Source organism: Lepidochelys kempii, chromosome 6 (genome assembly GCF_965140265.1).
Source record: "Lepidochelys kempii isolate rLepKem1 chromosome 6, rLepKem1.hap2, whole genome shotgun sequence".
Lineage (NCBI taxonomy): Eukaryota > Metazoa > Chordata > Testudines > Cheloniidae > Lepidochelys > Lepidochelys kempii.
The window spans coordinates 123,570,309-123,590,191 of NC_133261.1; the positions used below are offsets into that span (position 1 = coordinate 123,570,309).

The 19,883-nt window shown below is 41.9% G+C and overlaps 1 protein-coding gene across 1 annotated transcript in view; it reads left to right on the forward strand.

Annotated features, from left to right (window-relative positions):
- The window catches only part of EXOC5 (exocyst complex component 5), a 46,546-nt gene extending 43,679 nt beyond the window's left edge, over nucleotides 1–2,867 (forward strand). Inside the window, exon 18 of the mRNA XM_073350016.1 lies at nucleotides 639–2,867. Within this exon, the coding sequence (XP_073206117.1) occupies nucleotides 639–827 (189 nt within the window). The 3' untranslated portion in view covers nucleotides 828–2,867. The remainder of the gene's footprint in view (nucleotides 1–638) is intronic.
- Nucleotides 2,868–19,883: the final 17,016 nt, after the last annotated feature.

Below are 19,883 nucleotides of genomic sequence, written 5' to 3' on the forward strand. Positions count from 1 at the left end.
TTTTGTTATATGCTTTTAAAGCGTTATGAAGCTGACTCATTTTTATTTCCAAACCAAGCTCCTTCAAATAGCAGAAGCACTTGTCCTTAATGAAAGTTAAGTTCATGACAATTTTGAAGCTGTAATAAATCAAGGTCATGTCATTTTAGAGCACACAAAAAATATGAAAAATTCTTTGTGCAAACTATTTTTTCATGGTGGGATAACAAAAATAAAACTGAACTTTACCAAAAATGAGAAATAAGCATGTAGCGTCTTCCATAAAGCTATAATTGCATGTAACTGGGTATTATAAAAATGCCACCTCAGTCATAAGTAGTGTAACTATAATACTGGTGAGGGGTAGTGGTGGTTTGTTACAGGTTTTTTTGTTTTGTTTTGGGGTTTTTTGAACAATTTTCAAACATTCTCTGAATGGTCACATCTCACATCTAAAACAAAAGTACTCAAATTCATATACATTTTAAAAAATTAAATCTGGCTTTTAAAAATTGCTTTAGTCTGTTTTTTACGGAACACACAAATGAGTCTCCTGTGTGGAAAATAGCACTGACATTCTAGATGAACTTTGCAGCAGCTATTTCATTATAAGACTTACACTTTGAGGATTTTTACTGTTTTTTTTCTCTTTCAAACAGATTCCATTGGTGTTACAGCTTTTTGACACCCTCCATGCGCTCTGCAATCTTTTGGTTGTAGCACCAGATAACTTAAAGCAGGTCTGCTCTGGAGAGCAACTTGCTAATCTGGACAAGAACATCCTTCACTCCTTTGTTCAGCTGCGAGCTGATTATAGATCTGCTCGCCTTGCTCGCCACTTCAGCTGAGAGTGCACACAAACACGTTGTACTGTGTTCAGGCCGGGGGTGTTAGAAAGCACAGGGAATAATTTCTTATTAAACAGCAGTTGTAATTTCTGTGGGACAGTGACTGTTCAGAACAAAACAGCAGCCATATTTAAACCAGAATTTATTTGAAGAATGTGAGCAGATATAATCCTTAATTCGGATTCCTTAAACTACAGTTCCCCCAGATATGAATTTCTGCAAAACTACTTGCCACTAATTTTCCATTGGAAGAATGTTGGTGAAGGAAGGCAAGTGATAAACCGAAAGTATTTTAGTCCTCAGTCTTGAATTATCTGATACCATTTGTTAGACTTTAACTACAGAGCATAGAGTAGGTAATGGATTACATAGAATAAAACTGTGTAAAAAAATTAATCAGTTTTAACGACTTAAACTTCCGCACAGCTAATCATAATCAAATTATCTTTGCTGATTGGTGTTTCTAAATCATTTCATTCTTTCAAAATGTTATCCCATGCTGTACAATTTCTTACTTTAATTAATTAGCTTTGAATTTCTCTGAGATGTAGGAGTAACAGAAACACTATCCCAAGAAAGATGTAATTTATTCATTGTATAGAACTTTAAGCTGAGCTAAATTGGAGCGGGGTTGTTGTTGTTGGAGCCCACTGGAATGTATCAACTTCGTATGAACTCACGGCACTCTGTTTATTATCTGTCTGATCAATGGCACTTTTAATTTTAAATATGTTCCTAAATGAATGCAACTGCCTTGTTTTAGATTTCATTACTGTGAGGTGAAGATGCTTGTTGTCAGTTTACAATAATAGAAACTTGTTTCTGTTTTTCCTTCTGTACATAAAGAAATTGAGATTGTAACAGAAGTGAAGGGATGAGGTACAGCCCACACATTCATCTGTAGATGGGAAGAATTTGTATTAAATCTAGCCAAAATCCAAAGCTGAAACTTAGTTTAACTTTAGGACATGACCTTCAATACCTGAGCAACATAAAATAGTTGAAGGTGCAGAAACTTCTCTTCCCCCTGATATAATTTTAGTGCTGGAGTTAACTATTATTGTATGTGTGTTTAAACAATAGGAACTTACTCAAGGTGCCTCTGAGATGGATCCATGTTGGGTACAGTAGCTAAAGTGAAGTAATGGGGATGATGAAATATTTGGGGTAATATTTTCTAACCGTTGAAAATTCTGTAGTAAGTGGAGACGTTTTAGAGCCAGAGAGCTGTGGAGACCAGGTATGAACTGCACTGTTTCAATGTCCTAAGTTCCACTCATCATCACTGTGCGGATCATCTGTAGCACTCTTAGTTCTACTCTGCAGGCCTCGCATATTTTCTGCAGAACTTTCTCTCCCTTCTTCAGAGTAGGTTTTCCTAAAATCTACTTTGTCTCTCAATTACAGCTATTCTCTGCCAAATTTTTTAAACTTCTAAGGCTCAGTCAATATTGATTTTTCCCCTTTATTTTATATTGAGCAGAGTATTATATTGGTAAACAAGAGAAATAAAGTATGCCAGGTTTTCCTCCAAAGCATCCTGGGAAACTGTGGCAGCTTTGTCCAAATGTATAGCTCTATTCCTTGGCCATGGCAGAATCACAAAGAGTTCTGGATACCTGAGGAGGCACATGCTTGTACTGTTGCCATTTTTAGAAAGCTCTGATGTGAATTCAAATTATACCTCTCTGTTATCTCTGTAACTTAAAGCCAACAATTTTAGGACTGTGGTTTTACTAACCAATATAAAATCTTTGCACAAAAAGTGTCAATTTGTATACACTTCAGAACATTAAACAAAACCACTAGGCATCATTTTAAGACTACAAATTACAGAAGTGCTTCAAAATGTCTTATGTTGTAAATTTCTTGTTTTGAGTTATATTTTAAAATTATATAAAATGTACTTTACTTTAACTGTGGTGTTTTCCATGCATAAGTTCTGTGCAATATGCTCTATTATGTCTATTAAAATAATGATGAGGTAAAAATAGGTGAATACTTAGACATGTAAACACTCAATAAAAGATATTCCCTCCACATGCCTTTTTCATTCCATTCCATTTCCATATTCTTATCTTTATATGCAATTTTATAAATCCCTTTTATTAAAAAAATCAATAAAAGTAATTTTACCGATCAAATTTATTGATAGTGTGGGCCTTCCCTTCCCAATTTTAAACAACAAAATAAAAAACATAACACAAACCTTTTATATAAGAGACTGTTATTACCATGAAGTTTACTTTAAAAATAAATTTTGGGTTGGGATGGGGGAGCTATAATTTTTATACATTTCGGAGTTTATAGCTTTTATAGCATGTAATTTAGGAAAATATTTCCAGGAGTTTCTGAATATAATAACAGTACTATCAAAAATACAAATATGCTTTTTTATGTTCATGTAATGAGTTAAAAGTACTACTTTTCTAACGTTCACTCTTGGAACATTGGCTTTTAACAAGCTGGCAGCCAAGTGAATGTTTAAGAGGAGGTATGTGTATGTGTGTGTAATTATGCTGTCTCCAATTGGTTAAAACAGTTTTTGCAGTGAATTATTGTAGGTTAGAAAATAAGCTGTTTTTACAAGTCCTATAATTTATTAACATGACTTGCTATTGTATTTGCATAAGTACAGAGGGCAGAAAAAAGGCTCTTCTCAACAACATAACTCAACAAATATAAAAGAAAAAATAAAAATCAGCCAAATGGAGGAAGTGGCAGATGAGGCTGGAGAAAAGGAAGTTCTAGGTGGGTGGAAAGAGAGGGTAGTAAAAAGACCATGAAGATGACATAAGCTAAAAGCATCTGGAGAACAAGCAATTTGTAAGTAAAAAGCCCAGCACCTGAAAAGGGAAGGCTAGAGTCCTAAAATATGATTTAACCTGGCCCATATATCAACAACATGCGAGAACAGATAGGATTGTGATCAGAAGTCTTTATACAAGTCTTTATACATCCTTATATTAAATGAGACACTAGAGAAGGGGAATGGCTAAAATGCCACACTTTGGAAGCAATCATGGATTTCAAAATCCTTTTTAATGCAAAAGAAAAAGCTTCCACATTCAGAGTGTAAATCTACTCTGAAGGGTAGATACCTGTCTGAATGTGGGCTCCACTGCTTTCTGTGAGGAGTGGAAAATACACCAGCAATCTGCAGTTTAATTGGAGTGAAAGAATTTCCTGGAGCCAAGCTTGTTTTCTTTTTCAAGGCTATCAGTGGTCTGTAGAATGGTACGTGGCTGTTTTAATCGCAAGATACTGTCATGCAGAATGTCCGTTTACCGTGGGTCTCAAGCAATCGGTAAAAGAACTTTGTTTTTTCTACCTATCTCTAAGTGCCTATAAAGCATCTACGATGTGCTGCACGTAACTTACAAATACAGTGAGAGGTGATTCAGAGGCAGTCAGACGTCTTTTGTATCTAACTGGTGTCCCTGTGGGTGGATGTTCAGTCTCCACCCTGCATTAGGTTTAATGCTGGCTGTTTCCATTCTGTTTCTGTGGGGAATGCAATGGCAAGGAGGTGCATCTTACAAGGTGATTTGATGACTGAGAGGCTAGGACTCATCCTGCCCTACTTTGGAAGTTTGCCCTGCTTTGGCCTGCTGGCTCTATCCCCAGCTTCCTCAAGTCTGTGTATGGGTGCCAATAAACCTAGTGCGCAGGTTGATCTTATCTGCCGTGGAGGCTTCCTGAAGGAAAGGTGACCTTTGAAATAACGTTGGACTGCTGTGGCAAGGGCTCTGTCAATATGTATCAGACCCCTGAATTGACTCGGTAGCGCAGGCTGCTGGGGGACAGGCACGGCTTCATTGCCATCACCTCCTCAAATATCAGGAGAAAGAGCAGGCAACTATCTTCCCCCCTTCCTCTCTCACCGTCAAGAAAACCCTCCCCCACAAAAGTACCTCATTTGAGGGAGTGGAGTCAGAGTTCAGTTACTGCTGACAACTCGACACTTAGCTGTGATCTTCCCCGATCTCCCTGCGGGTAAGGCTGCACCCCTGCATCTCTGCACCTCACAGGGGTAGTTTCTTTCTGAGCATTGCAGGTGGGAAGTGGAGCCTGCAGGCTGATTTGTCCAGCACACACCCTCCTCACTGTAAAAGTTTGTCTTCATGTACAGTACTACGCTGTGCTGCTGTTTTGAAGACACTACTCTGCTGATGGGAGAGCTTCTGCCATCAGCGTAGTTAATCCACCTCTCTGAGGTGAATTTAATAATAAAAAAATGGTGGGACTAACGTTTGCAGACCATCACTCCGGTCAATCTGCTTATCCCTTTTCCCCACTACCATCTCTGTCTTGCCTGTTTAGATTATAAGCTCTTTGGGGCAGGAGCTATTGTCTCTTACTCCATAAATGGTGCCTCACTCTTGGTTGGCATTATCCTAATACTAATAAATAATAGTAAATTTGCAAGAGTTGGCAATGCTGCTATTGAGTGGATTTCACTTCCCAATCCCTCTTTACTCCTCTTGCATTGGAGCCAAGTTTCTTGGGCTTTAAATCACTGGAGTAGATTTCACCTTTTGACTACCTTTGATAGTTTTCTGCAGCTTGTAAGAAAACTTTTGTTTCCAAATGCCTTTGTATTTTAGTGATCTCTAGAAGAATTGCAGTTCTGTGGAAATGAGTTCTTTTTAGTGGTCTCCAAAGGAGGGTGGCAACATCTAAAAGTGGGTAGACCAACCTGATGAGTGAAGGTGTACTCAGTCAATATATAGTGTGGAAAGAGCATACTGTTTCTAAACCAAAATGAGTTAGGCGTTGCCTACTGAGGAGAATGCGTTGCTGGTCTCCATTGAGCCTAGGTTAGACTAACGATCTTGCCAGTTTAAGTGCAGTAATTTTGAACTTAGCAAAATATTGACTATTATAGTGCAGCCATAGAAAAGCCAGTTAACGTGAGCTTTAATCTGAAACCTTTTTATAACATTCATTTTATTATAAACAATTCATTAAAAATAACTTGCTAAGGCTTAGACAAGTGGATTTTTGAAGGTTGCTCATTATCATAGAATCATAGAATATCAGGGTTGGAAGGGACCCCAGAAGGTCATCTAGTCCAACCCCCTGCTCAAAGCAGGACCAATTCCCAGTTAAATCATCCCAGCCAGGGCTTTGTCAAGCCTGACCTTAAAAACCTCTAAGGAAGGAGATTCTACCACCTCCCTAGGTAACGCATTCCAGTGTTTCACCACCCTCTTAGTGAAAAAGTTTTTCCTAATATCCAATCTAAACCTCCCCCACTGCAACTTGAGACCATTACTCCTCGTTCTGTCATCTGCTACCATTGAGAACAGTCTAGAGCCATCCTCTTTGGAACCCCCTTTCAGGTAGTTGAAAGCAGCTATCAAATCCCCCCTCATTCTTCTCTTCTGCAGGCTAAACAATCCCAGCTCCCTCAGCCTCTCCTCATAACTCATGTGTTCCAGTCCCCTAATCATTTTTGTTGCCCTTCGCTGGACTCTCTCCAATTTATCCACATCCTTCTTGAAGTGTGGGGCCCAAAACTGGACACAGTACTCCAGATGAGGCCTCACCAATGTCGAATAGAGGGGAACGATCACGTCCCTCGATCTGCTCGCTATGCCCCTACTTATACATCCCAAAATGCCATTGGCCTTCTTGGCAACAAGGGCACACTGCTGACTCATATCCAGCTTCTCGTCCACTGTCACCCCTAGGTCCTTTTCCACAGAACTGCTGCCTAGCCATTCGGTCCCTAGTCTGTAGCTGTGCATTGGGTTCTTCCGTCCTAAGTGCAGGACCCTGCACTTATCCTTATTGAACCTCATCAGATTCCTTTTGGCCCAATCTTCCAATTGGTCTAGGTCCTTCTGTATCCTATCCCTCCCCTCCAGCGTATCTACCACTCCTCCCAGTTTAGTATCATCTGCAAATTTGCTGAGAGTGCAATCCACACCATCCTCCAGATCATTTATGAAGATATTGAATAAAACCGGCCCCAGGACCGACCCTTGGGGCACTCCACTTGATACCGGCTGCCAACTAGACATGGAGCCATTGATCACTACCCGTTGAGCCCGACAATCTAGCCAGCTTTCTACCCACCTTATAGTGCATTCATCCAGCCCATACTTCCTTAACTTGGTGACAAGAATACTATGGGAGACCGTGTCAAAAGCTTTGCTAAAGTCAAGAAACAATACATCCACTGCTTTCCCTTCATCCACAGAACCAGTAATCTCATCATAAAAGGTGATTAGATTAGTCAGGCATGACCTTCCCTTGGTGAATCCATGCTGGCTGTTCCTGATCACTTTCCTCTCATGCAAGTGCTTCAGGATTGATTCTTTGAGGACCTGCTCCATGATTTTTCCAGGAACTGAGGTGAGGCTGACTGGCCTGTAGTTCCCAGGATCTTCCTTCTTCCCTTTTTTAAAGATTGGCACTACATTAGCCTTTTTCCAGTCATCCGGGACTTCCCCGGTTCGCCACGAGTTTTCAAAGATAATGGCCAGTGGCTCTGCAATCACAGCCGCCAATTCCTTCAGCACTCTCGGATGCAACTCGTCCGGCCCCATGGACTTGTGCATGTCCAGCTTTTCTAAATAGTCCCTAACCGCCTCTATCTCCACAGAGGGCTGGCCATCTCTTCCGCATTTTGTGATGCCCAGCGCAGCAGTCTGAGAGCTGACCTTGTTAGTGAAAACAGAGGCAAAAAAAGCATTGAGTACATTAGCTTTTTCCACATCCTTTGTCACTAGGTTGCCTCCCTCATTCAGTAAGGGGCCCACACATTCCTTGGCTTTCTTCTTGTTGCCAACATACCTGAAGAAACCCTTCTTGTTACTCTTGACATCTCTGGCTAGCTGCAGCTCCAGGTGCGATTTGGCCCTCCTGATAACATTCCTACATGCCCGAGCAATATTTTTATACTCTTCCCTGGTCATATGTCCAACCTTCCACTTCTTGTAAGCTTCTTTTTTATGTTTAAGATCCGCTAGGATTTCACCATTAAGCCAAGTTGGTCGCCTGCCATATTTACTATTCTTTCGACTCATCGGGATGGTTTGTCCCTGTAACCTCAACAGGGATTCCTTGAAATACAGCCAGCTCTCCTGGACTCCTTTCCCCTTCAAGTTAGTCCCCCAGGGGATCCTGGCCATCCGTTCCCTGAGGGAGTCGAAGTCTGCTTTCCTGAAGTCCAGGGTCCGTATCCTGCTGCTTACCTTTGTTCCCTGCGTCAGGATCCTGAACTCAACCAACTCATGGTCACTGCCTCCCAGATTCCCATCCACTTTTGCTTCCCCCACTAATTCTACCCGGTTTGTGAGCAGCAGGTCAAGAAAAGCACCCCCCCTAGTTGGCTCCTCTAGCACTTGCGCCAGGAAATTGTCCCCTACGCTTTCCAAAAACTTCCTGGATTGTCTATGCACCGCTGTATTGCTCTCCCAGCAGATATCAGGAAAATTAAAGTCACCCATGAGAATCAGGGCATGCGATCTAGTAGCTTCCATGAGCTGCCATTCTACTTACCTATCCATCCAAAGTCAATTTGAGTCTGAATGTATAACATTTAACTCATAATAGCAAACAACTTCAGAGAAGAGACATTTATTCTGGAGGCATAGATTCAAACTAGACAGCAATGATGCATTACAAATATATAATTATTTGCACTAATATTTGAGCAGGTGGAATGGATTAGTACATGGTCAACATTACATTGCTGATAACATGTACTTTTCTGTATTAATATGTACTGTGCAACATGTATTAAAATGGTCAATAATTCATTTTAACAGCGATACCAATATTTATATTGCTGTGTTCTGCAGAAAGCAGAACGAATTGGTAAAATTTGCAAAGCTGGGCTAGATTTAACTTTAAAAATATTTAAAGACCAGAATTAATTCTCTCCTTTAAAAAGCAAAATACCTTGCTATTTCTTTTAAAATGTCAGTAAAATTGGGAATTAGTGAAATGTGTATAGTATCCACTGTCTGAATGAGGGGATATTTAAAAGAGGGTGGCAAGGTGAGTGTGAAGAGATAGAGACAAGTGACTTACATAAGTTATCTCTAGGACAGGTAAATAAAGTATAGAATTAAGAGTATGTAGGAATATTTACTACAGATATAAAGGCTTGTCTACATGGGGATGCTCAGGAAAATGAATCCAAATTAACTAAAATTGGGAATTTAAATTGGATTGGTAAAACCGCATTAAACCCTTTTGAATTAAAGTGGCCTTAATTCGATTTAGTTTGTCTTCACTTCCAAAGTGACTTAATGTGATACATCTTAAAAGGGCCTGAGCTTTAGAAAGTGCTGAGCACCCACTCTCTGAAAATCAGGCCCCTTTAACATGTCTCAGGTTGAGCACCCAATGTTAGAACTGGTCGGGAACTTTTTCCCAATTTCTTTTCCATTAGAAAATACTGACTCATTGAAACTAAAAGTTTGCACAGACACTGTGAAACTTTAGTCAAGAAGATTTCTCAGGGCTAGGCTCGAATTTTTGGTCAAGACCACACAGATAGCTTAAAGAAAAGGAGGACTTGTGGCACCTTAGAGACTAACCAATTTATTTGAGCATAAGCTTTCGTGAGCTACAGCTCACTTCATCGGATGCATTCAGTGGAAAATACAGTGGGGAGATTTATATACACAGAGAACATGAAACAATGGGTGTTACCTTACACACTGTAATAAGAGTGATCAGGTAAGGTGAGCTATTACCAGCAGGAGAAGGGGGGGGGGGGGGGAGAGGGAACCTTTTGTAGTGATAATCAAGGTGGGCCATTTCCAGCAGTTGACAAGAACGTCTGAGGAACAGTGGCGGCAGGCGGGAAGGAGGAATAAACATGGGGAAATAGTTTTACTTTGTGTAATGATACATCCACTCCCAGTCTTTATTCAAACCTAAGTTAATTATATCCAGTTTGCAAATTAATTCCAATTCAGCAGTCTCTCCTTGGAGTCTGTTTTTGAAGTTTTTTTGTTGAAGAATTGCCACTTTTAGGTCTATAATTGAGTGACCAAAGAGATTGAAGTGTTCACCGACTGGTTTTTGAATGTTATAATTCTTGACGTCTGATTTGTGTCCATTTATTCTTTTACGTAGAGACTGTCCAGTTTGGCCAATGTAAATGCAAGTGCAGTTGTATCGTAGAGCTTGGCTGTAGACAATAGATCGTGTGGTGTGGTCTGGATGAAAACTGGAGGCATGTAGGTAGGCATAGCGGTCAGTAGGTTTCCGGTATAGGGTGGGGTTTATGTGACCATCGCTTATTAGCACCGTAGTGTCCAGGAAGTGGATCTCTTGTGTGGACTGGTCCAGGCTGAGGTTGATGGTGGGATGGAAATTGTTGAAATCATGGTGGAATTCCTCAAGGGCTTCTTTTCCATGGGTCCAGATGATGAAGATGTCATCAATGTAGCGCAAGTAGAGTAGGGGCATCAGGGGATGTGGGCTTCCTCAGCTCTCCTTGATTATCACTACAAAAGGTTCCCCCCGCTCTCCTGCTGGTAATAGCTCACCTTACCTGATCACTCTCGCAACACTGTGTATGGTAACACCTATTGTTTCATGTTCTCTGTGTATATAAATCTCCCCACTGTATTTTCCACTGAATGCATCCGATGAAGTGAGCTGTAGCTCACGAAAGCTTATGCTCAAATAAATTGGTTAGTCTCTAAGGTGCCACAAGTCCTCCTTTTCTTTTTGCGGATACAGACTAACAGGGCTGCTACTCTGAAACTTGTTTATCTTGAAGTAACATCATGTATCAAAAGCTTGTTTAAAATGCAATGGCAGTCTGATATGGTATCTAACACCACCTGCCATTCGCATCAGTGTGAATGAGCCCCCTGCTGAGATGGACAAATAAAGACTTGCTTAGCTATTGTGAATCATCTTGCTTTTCCCCTGTAACAGTGAGAGCACAAGTAATAATTTAGAGGTAGAGGGTTAAGTGTCGCTCTACTGGTTGAGACCAGAATTATCTATTACCTAGGCAAAATAAGGCATATTGTGCCAAATTCATTGGTAGTGTAACAGGCACAACTCCATGACCGGAATTAAGATATTTAATTATTTTATTATAATCATGCACATTAGACACATACCTTGGGCTTCTTATATACTGGGAGATTTCCTTTGGTGCATAAATCCAGCATGACTTTGAAACCACTAATGCTGCTTCAGTGTAACAATTCCCACACATTTGAGATAAACTAGGTAAACTGCTTGGCTGAAATCTAATTTAGGAGACGCGCATCACCATTTTCAAGTTGGTCTATTAACCTCTGCCCCCTGATTATTACTAAATAAATTCGACAGCTGAGGATCAAAATTAGTTAAAGTAGTGTGTAGGCATTACAATTTCTATTTAGCTGCTTCTGTTCAAATCACAAACTAAGACACAACCTACCACAATGTCAGATACGTTGCTGGTACATACCCTTAGTGCTAACCTTAGGGTATGCATATTCGGTATGGCTCATTTTTTGGTGACTTGGATATTTGGATGGTACTTCAGTTAGAAGTTGAAAATTATCCTTTTCTGGGAATTGAAAAATAGCTCAAAGTTACTTTTGGGGAATTACAAACATCTGCAGTATGAAGTACAATAGATAAAACCCTTACCTCATCTTTATAGGTTTCAGAGTAGCAGCCGTGTTAGTCTGTATTCGCGAAAAGAAAAGGAGTACCATCAAATAAATTTGTTAGTCTCTAAGGTGCCACAAGTACTCCTCATCTTTATAGGGGCTACTATGAAGTTCAAACACTTTACAGAATAAAAATAAATTAATATTTGGTCCTAAAAAGTGCATAAGAAATCTGGGATGAATGGAGATGCAGGACTTATAGGAAAAAAGCAGTAGGACTGACTCTCTAGGAAATTATTCCAAAGTGTACACTCAGATTATACCACCAGGGGGAGGATGCCTTTTACATTAGTGAGATGATCCAAAATTTATCCATTACTCTTTTAAGACACCGCACATGTTGAGAAAACCCAAGGAATTCTTTGTGCAACTAATAATGCAATCCGCTTTGCTGTTTTCAATTCAGACCCACCATATGAGGTAGAGTACATGGAGGTGGGCAGCTTGGTGTTTTGTTTCATACAAAAATGGTGCATTTTAGAAACATTAGGGGCCTAGCATAAAAGGAGAAGGGAAAAGAAAAACCCTAAGTGGATGCTGAATACTCAGCTGTGAACTCATGTTGTGAGGGCAGAAATGAACAGCAGCATCAACTAAGGGACAGCGTTCATGACTCCTTATTTCCAGGTTTTTGGTGATTTGAACTGGATCATTAAAGTGTATAAAAAGTGTTTTTCCTTGGGAATTCTTGAGAGTGACTGAGGGTTGGACTGTCAAGCCAAGCTAGAAAATGTGTATTAATTACACAATGTGGCATCAGATACAGGATTTTGCACATATATTGTGCTTTTAATCTGAAGCATTTATTATTGTTTGGGTTTTTCAAGTGCCAACAATCTGCTTTGTGCTGCACAAGACAAAAATGAATATGGTCCCTTCCCTAAAGAGTTTATAGCCTGTAAAAATAGGCATAGAAAAGATTGGATGTACTGGGGAGCCAAGAAAAGGGAATAACAGGGATTTTTTAGTTTCACTTTAATTTTGGACATAGAGCTATATGAATTCTAGGAAGGAAATGGAATGCAGCCAGCTCAGGGAGGAAATGTGTTGTGATGTAAAGCATGCAGCTACATTCTCCACCACAATGTGTGTCTGAAGTGGAACCACTGAAAGGACGGGGGGAATATAATTACCCGTATTCGGGGGCAGGACACTAGGGCTACAGCCCTGCTCTTCAGAAAAAAAACTTGCTATGGATAGTCAGCATCTGAACTCTCTTCTGAAAAATGAGAGGAGTGCCACCTGCTGAATCTTAGGTAAATGTACTGCATATATAGGCATTTATATAAACCCAGGCGGATTGAAAGGTTTGGCTAGATCCCAGTCAGAGGGCACATCTCCTTCAAGGGTTATGCTCAAGAAGGCCGTGGAGAAATTCAGACCACCACTAATTCCATACCCAGAACAGCTCCGTTAAAATTGTATTGCTTCTGACCTTCTGGTGTATTACTGTCTTATGATTATGCGACACACACGGTGAGAGTGAGTGCTAATATCAAAATATATTAAATCTGCCTTCTTCCTGGGTACAGTATGTGGGAGAGTCTGACTGGCTAGGAATTTTCTCTTCTGGCCAATTTTTCTTTGACATGATGCCAATGAATAATGAAGTTTCCTGCACCATTTATGAAAGTTCAACTCCTTTGTTTAGAGCAGGCTGAAGTCTGGGCAGTGTGATCATCTCTCTTCGGGTCGCAAAAAATCAAAGGCATGCCGATACCTGCCTGATCATGTTTTTAAAATCTTGTTGAGCAGTCACAGAGGCATACAAGGCTCCCCATAGCTTATGGACATTAAATGGTGGTTGACTCCTCAGGGCTTCAAGGTACACTTGGTGGTGGGTAAATCCAGGCCCTCAGTGAGGAACTGGCCCGTCTCCAAACGTTGTTAACATACAAGCCAAGAAAGTCACTTTAAACCAGCTGCCCTCATTGCTTTGACACCTGAAAATTGCCTGGCTCCCAGGAGGGCATTTGGGTTTCATTTTTTCCACTGCAAACGGAAGAGTCTATAGTTGGCATAATTTCATTAGAAAATCCTGTGAAGAGAGGAATGCTTGGATTGAGTGGATTCCTTCCTAAAAGTGTATAATGGCATCTTTATCAGGACTGCAAGTACAGTTGGTTGTATAGGCAGGGCCTGGCATCTAGGTTTATCTCCAATGAGAGTGATGTGCCCAGAGGTGGCTCAGTGCAGGGCGCGATACAGGCATGAAAACTTCATGTGCTCATGGCAGTGCTGATCTGGGGGCAGGGGGATAAACTAGAGCAGTGGCTCTCAACCTTTCCAGACTACGGTACCCTTTTCAGGAGGCTGATTTGTCTTGTGTATCCCCAAGTTTTACCTCATTTAAAAATGACATGCATACAAAATCAGACCCAATGATACAAAAGTGTCACAGTACACTATTACTGAAAAATTGCTGATTTTCTCATTTTACCATAAAATTAGAAAATCAATTGAAATATAAATATTGCACTTACATTTCAGTGTATCATACATAGAGCAGTATAAACAAGTCATTGTATGAAATTTTAGTTTGTACTGACTTTGTTAGTGCTTTTTATGTAGCCTGTTGTAAAACTAGGCAAATACCGAGAGGAGTTGATGTACCCCCTGGAATACCTCTGAGTACCCCTAGGGATACACATACCCCTGGTTGAGAACCACTGAGCTAGAGGATAAGCAATTTTGTTTTTGGAGTAACAACTCAGTGACCATTTGATTAGGGCTGGTCAAAACATGCTAATGAAAGAAAGGTGAGCGGGGGAGACAAAATATCGAAAACCATTCATTTTAAATTCCATTCAATTTGATTCCAAATGAAACATTTTCATTAATCAAATGCTGGAAAAATTCAAACAATTATGAACGCTTTTGTGAAAGACATTTGTATAATTTGAAAAACCATTTTTCAATCGGCCTGAGTTCTAACCAGCAACTGGCAGTTTAGTGATCTGCACAAGATAATGAGATGAATGTGCATTTGTTCCTGTGACGGTTCATATTATTTTCACTGCTAGGCATATGCTACTGTTGAACAGTAGCACCCTCGGCACCTCTTGTCTTCCTTTGAGTCCCTCCCTCGGTGATGCCCCAGTTCCTCTGGACCCTTAAGTAACAGCTTAATTCATCATAACCCTGGTGAATCAAGATGCTGCCGGCCTGCCTGTTTATAATTCAGTGAGAAAGCAGGGTGCATGCATTTTGCTGGCTACACTACTCTGTTTAGAGTTTTCCTAACCTGCAGGATGTAGGAAGCTTGTGCATTCAGCTCTGCCACCAAAGAACAGCCAGGCTGGCCCATCACGCTCCAGACGCCCAGAAGCCTTTCATTCTGTCCGAGGAGTGCGTTCCACGGCAGGGAGGAACACCTACTTTTTGGGTGGAGGAAGCTGTTTCCAGGTTTGGCACAGAACACAATAGAACGTTTATGATCTCTAGTTGGTGGATGGTGTAGAGACAAGGCAGGTCATCACCGTTCACTTCTTGAAGATGGGGATATGTGATCCTGGAATCTCAAGTCATCCTTTGGGGAGAGGGTGGTCTTTCTGCCTGGTAATATTTAAGAGCTCATTTGATAGTGCAGTGAATCAATGGGTGCTTCTGCTCCAGATGGGAAATAAGCCCCTAGCCCCCAGTACCAGTTTAATGTGATACCGAAAGAGAGGCTAGCCTTTATCAGCCTGAGACCATTGTAATATAGCACAGACACCTTTAGAATTTGGTGTAGCCATCTCAACAACAGGACTTGCCATGTGCCCACTGGATTTTTGGGCATGGGGGGATCTTACTGCTTCTATTCCTATATATGCCAAAAGCAATGAACTTGGCATCCCCAGGGAAGATCTGGGTTGTTAATATCAGTTTTCTTAACTAGGTCTCCTTTATACCAGACTTCTGAGTGTTCCTTCCCCTCCTGCAGTTTGGATTTGTGGCCGAAGCAGCATCTGCTGGACAAACAGGTTGGTGGATAATGGAAATACAGGATTGCAGCTGATGGTTGGTGGGACCCAACCATCAGCTGCAATCCTGTATTTCCATTATCCACCATTATCCACCTGTTTGCGGGGGAGGGATAGCTCAGTGGTTTGAGCATTGGCCTAACTAAACCCAGGGTTGTGAGTTCAATCCTTGAGGGGGCCATTTGGGATCTGGGGCAAAAATTAGGGATTGGTCCTGCTTTGAGCAGGGGGTTGGACTAGATGACCTCCTGAGGTCCCTTCCAACCCTGATATTCTATGATTCTATGACCCAGCTTTGGCTGAATTGTTCTAGCATTTGTGGCACGTGGTAGGAGCAGCTTGCTTGTAATGCTCTTTGCAAGGGATAGAAGGCTGGGTCCACCACGGGTTTTAATTATACGCCCGAGCGTGGATGATTTAGTGGAGAATTCCAGGATTAATTTCTTCATTGGAATCTTGATGAGACCTCTGGCTGCTGAGAACTGGGTGAGTACTGTGTGACCTAGCCTACTTCTGCCAAAGGGGAGGAGATAGTAAGCCTCTCCTCGACTTCAATAAGATTAAGTATCTTTTTTTTTTTGTTACCATTGCACCTAGGGGCCCTAGTCATGGACCAGGACCCCATTGTGCTAGGTGCTGTGAAAACACAGAACCAAACAGTCCCTGACCAAAGGAGCTCACAAACCAGAGGGCAGGCACAGGCTTGGGGGAGCGGTCTCTCACACAAGCAGAGCGAACCCTGTGATGGTGGCAACCTTTGTTTCTTTCTGGTGGGTTTAGTTCAGAAGGAAGGGAGAGGGGGACAGGGAAGGGGAGAAGAGGGCGAGAGGAGTGATACTGAGGTGATGAGATGTAGGGGCGAGGGTTGGAGCAAAGAAGCCAATCTGCACAGGGCAGAGAAAGTCCAGTCAAAACTAGAAAGTTCTCTGAGGAATAAAAGACCCTGTGGCTGGCCTGGGTCAGCTGACTTGGGGCTCAAGCTCCGCGGCTAAAAACTGCTGTATAGATACTTGGGCTGGAGCCTGGGTTCTGGGCCCCTCCTGTCTTCTGGGGTCCCAGCCATGGGTGTTTAATTGCTGCGTAGATGTGTATCCCAACGGCTGGCTCCTGTTTTCAGCTTCCTCTCAAGCCTAATGGGGGGAAAGGGAGGAAGACACTACACCCATCCCTAGTGCCCCTGGGCATAGGAGGGAGTTCTGGGTGCAAGGAGGTGCTGAGTGGGAGGGGTGGAACCCTCAAACCTCATTTCTCCCCCACCCCCCAAATGCAGCAGTCCCTGCTCTGGCTGCTTCAGCCCCTATCAGCTGGAGTCTCTGGCTGGCTGCTCTCTGTATCTTTCTTCCAAACCTACTTACAAGTACTTACAGGTTCTGAGCACCTCCGGGGAGCAAATGAATAATCATTCAGCACTGCTAACCTGAAAGTCCCCATTAGTTCGGTGGGAGGGGAAATCCCTTTAATACCATGTATGTAGTACAGTGATTTCTAGGTAAACTAATTTCTATTACAATTTGAATATTCTGTTGGAGAGGGGAGTGGGGATGCAAACCTAAGAAATCCAGTCAGATCAGTTCTCCCTGTGTGTGTGTATAGTAGAACTGGTGGAATAATTGCAAATAGTTTATTTCGCCTCGATTCATTTATTTAAAAAAATATTTGCAAATAAAATATTGTCGGCTCTATAGATGGTGGAAATATATTTGTCAAGAACGTTATTCAGCACTTATTCCTATCAGTTAGCAGATACATTATTTGTGAATACCGTTTTCATTAGGTAAGCAGCTGTAATGTGTGTGTATGTTTATGTATATGTAAATATGTACATGTCCATACAGGAAGAAGGGGAATCTCTCCGATAGGCTTTCCCTCAAATACACCCCACTCTTGTGGTAACTGGGGGAGGTGAACTGGTGAAAGCAACAGTGGAGCTCAGATGTATCCAAGGCATAAGGCAGCTGCTGGCATTTTAACCACCATGGCACCAAACACCACTCCGAGCATTTCTACCTGTTATCAAATGCCAGGGGGAAATAGACCAGCTTTACAATGTGAAGGCGTTTCCCAGTCAGGCTATTTTGAACCAAGGAAGGAAGCAAATTCAAAGCCTCAGGACCCTCATACAGAATACCCTGCCAACAGCCCCTTCTTGTACCGTTCGGTCTGCACCTTGAGCACCTCTCCTGATTCAGCTGTGGTGGTGTGGCACGGAAAGGAAGGCATGCTCTCAGGCAAGTCCTAAATTGTATAAGGCTTCATAGTTCAAAATCAACATCTTACATTTCACCCGGAAACTTGCAGGCAGCCAGTGCACGTCATGGATATACTCCTGGAGAGACCCTCTGCTTCCCAAGGATGCTGCCCCACAGTGCAGCCGCTTCAGCTTCTGGATGAGTTCAAGGTGTTGCCTCCTGTAGAAGGCATTGTAATACTGCATCTGGAGGTGACAGAGGCACGGATGGTGGTTGCGAGGTCGGCAGCCGAAAGGAAGAGCCACCATCTCATACGTGAAAGCTAACGAGCTAACTGGATTGTTGCTGTTGCCTGATCTGCTAGTGGAAACTGGGAGCCCAAGCAGTCCTTTTAGATTGTGGACCTGATCAACACAAGCTGGATGCGCACCTTCAGTCAATGGCACGGATATTACTCAGGCCAGTGGCTAACCTCAGCCAACTCAGTATCACCTCAGCCTTGCTTGGAATAAGGCTCAGTGAGCCGGCTCCCCTCTACTGCCCCAGTTTCAGTCAAACGCTGAGTGAGATGATTGGCCATTTTGGCTGCGGCTGATGGAACAGAGAAACACAAAGCTGCATACAGAAAATGACAGTGTCTTGGTAATAACCATTATTGTTCTCTTGGACTCCTATGGGAGCTGTCAAATTTGTATAGTTTTAGACCTTAAACTAGACTTGAAGGAGGCCATGCAGGAAAAAGGAGAGCATTTTCCCCCCTGAGAGCCTGATTCTGCAGTGAGCGCTATGTGAACAGATTCTTAGAACAGCATGGAACTCATTGCAGGATTGAAGCCATGGGAGTAGTTCGTAGGGGAGGTATCGGGGGAGGAGGGTATAGCTTCCCCCCAACTGCAAGCCTCAGGCAGGTGCAGAATTCCTTCCTCTCCTCCCCACGACCTGGTGGCCTGGCTGGAGCTGCCCCCCAAATCCATAAGCCAAACTACGCCTATGATTGAAGCCTGAGTGAGCTAGCAAGTGCAACCTGGCTGTCTACAGTGGCTCCGTGAGTATGTGAGCATGGAATGAAATCTGTATATTTCACATACATAAATACGTAGTATGGTTTGAATCTTGCATGTTTTTTCTAAAAGGTACGCTCTTGTTCAAACAGAAATTATTTTGGCAAAGCTCTCTGGCCTGTGGTAGGCAGGAGGTCAGACTAGATGATCATAATGGGCCTTTCTGGGCTTGGAACCTGTGAGGTGAGGAGGAGAAACAGTTAAGCATCTTAAGCTGTGTAAGCAAAAAAAAAAAAAAAAAAAAGTACCAACATATTTTTTGACAAAAGACAGGAAAATGACAGGCTGTTCTGGGTATGCAAAAAATGTTCCCTTTCATACATATTGACAGCCAGAGGGGGGTTATTATTGAGAATATGGGTAAAGTTACTGCCAGTTTTTGCTGGTACTTGTGTTTAAAAAGAAACTATGGAAACCAGGAGTAGGAATATTAATTAAGTTCAAATTTGGAATGCCTTTGCCAGGAGAGGCTGCATGAATTCAATGAAGCAACCTGTTGGGTTGCAATTCACTATGTTGTTTGCAATTTAATAGAATGCTGAACTTTTCATAAATTAACACGTTGTTTCAATAATCTGATTAAAAGGTTCTGTGTTGATAAGATTAGCCTTAGCTGTGTTTTCCCCTTTGTTTAAAGAACCAGCGTATATTTTCTAGTCTTAAATCTAGCCGTAAACTATATCTTAGGGGCCAGCTCATCAACTTGTGTAAATCATTGTAGCTCAATGCATCTGTGACCATGTACACCAGCTGAGGATCTGATTTTAGTCCTCAGTTTCTGGACAGGATCTGATTAATTGAAGCTATTCCTAAAAAATGCGTTTTTTTAATTAGTTGTATGTCTGTAGTATAGATAACAATAATGATACTTTCCCTGCTTGGTCTGTTGTGCCTCACTTGCATGTTGACTGTATTAGACCTGATGTGTGTGTGTGTTATGTTTCTGTACGTTTATATATTTAAATATATATGAAAAAATTTTTATACTGGCTCAGATCCTATGAGGTAGAGTGACCCCAACCCACGTTAGTAGGAGGAAACTGAGAGCCAGATAAGTATTGTTACCTCCAGGATGCAGATAGGGGAACTCGAGCACAGAGACCAGGAAGACCAGGGTTTTCAGATAAGACACGCAGTTGCACTCTGTAAGGATCCCAGTTCTACAATGGAAGGATCCCTTTGGCTGCAAGGA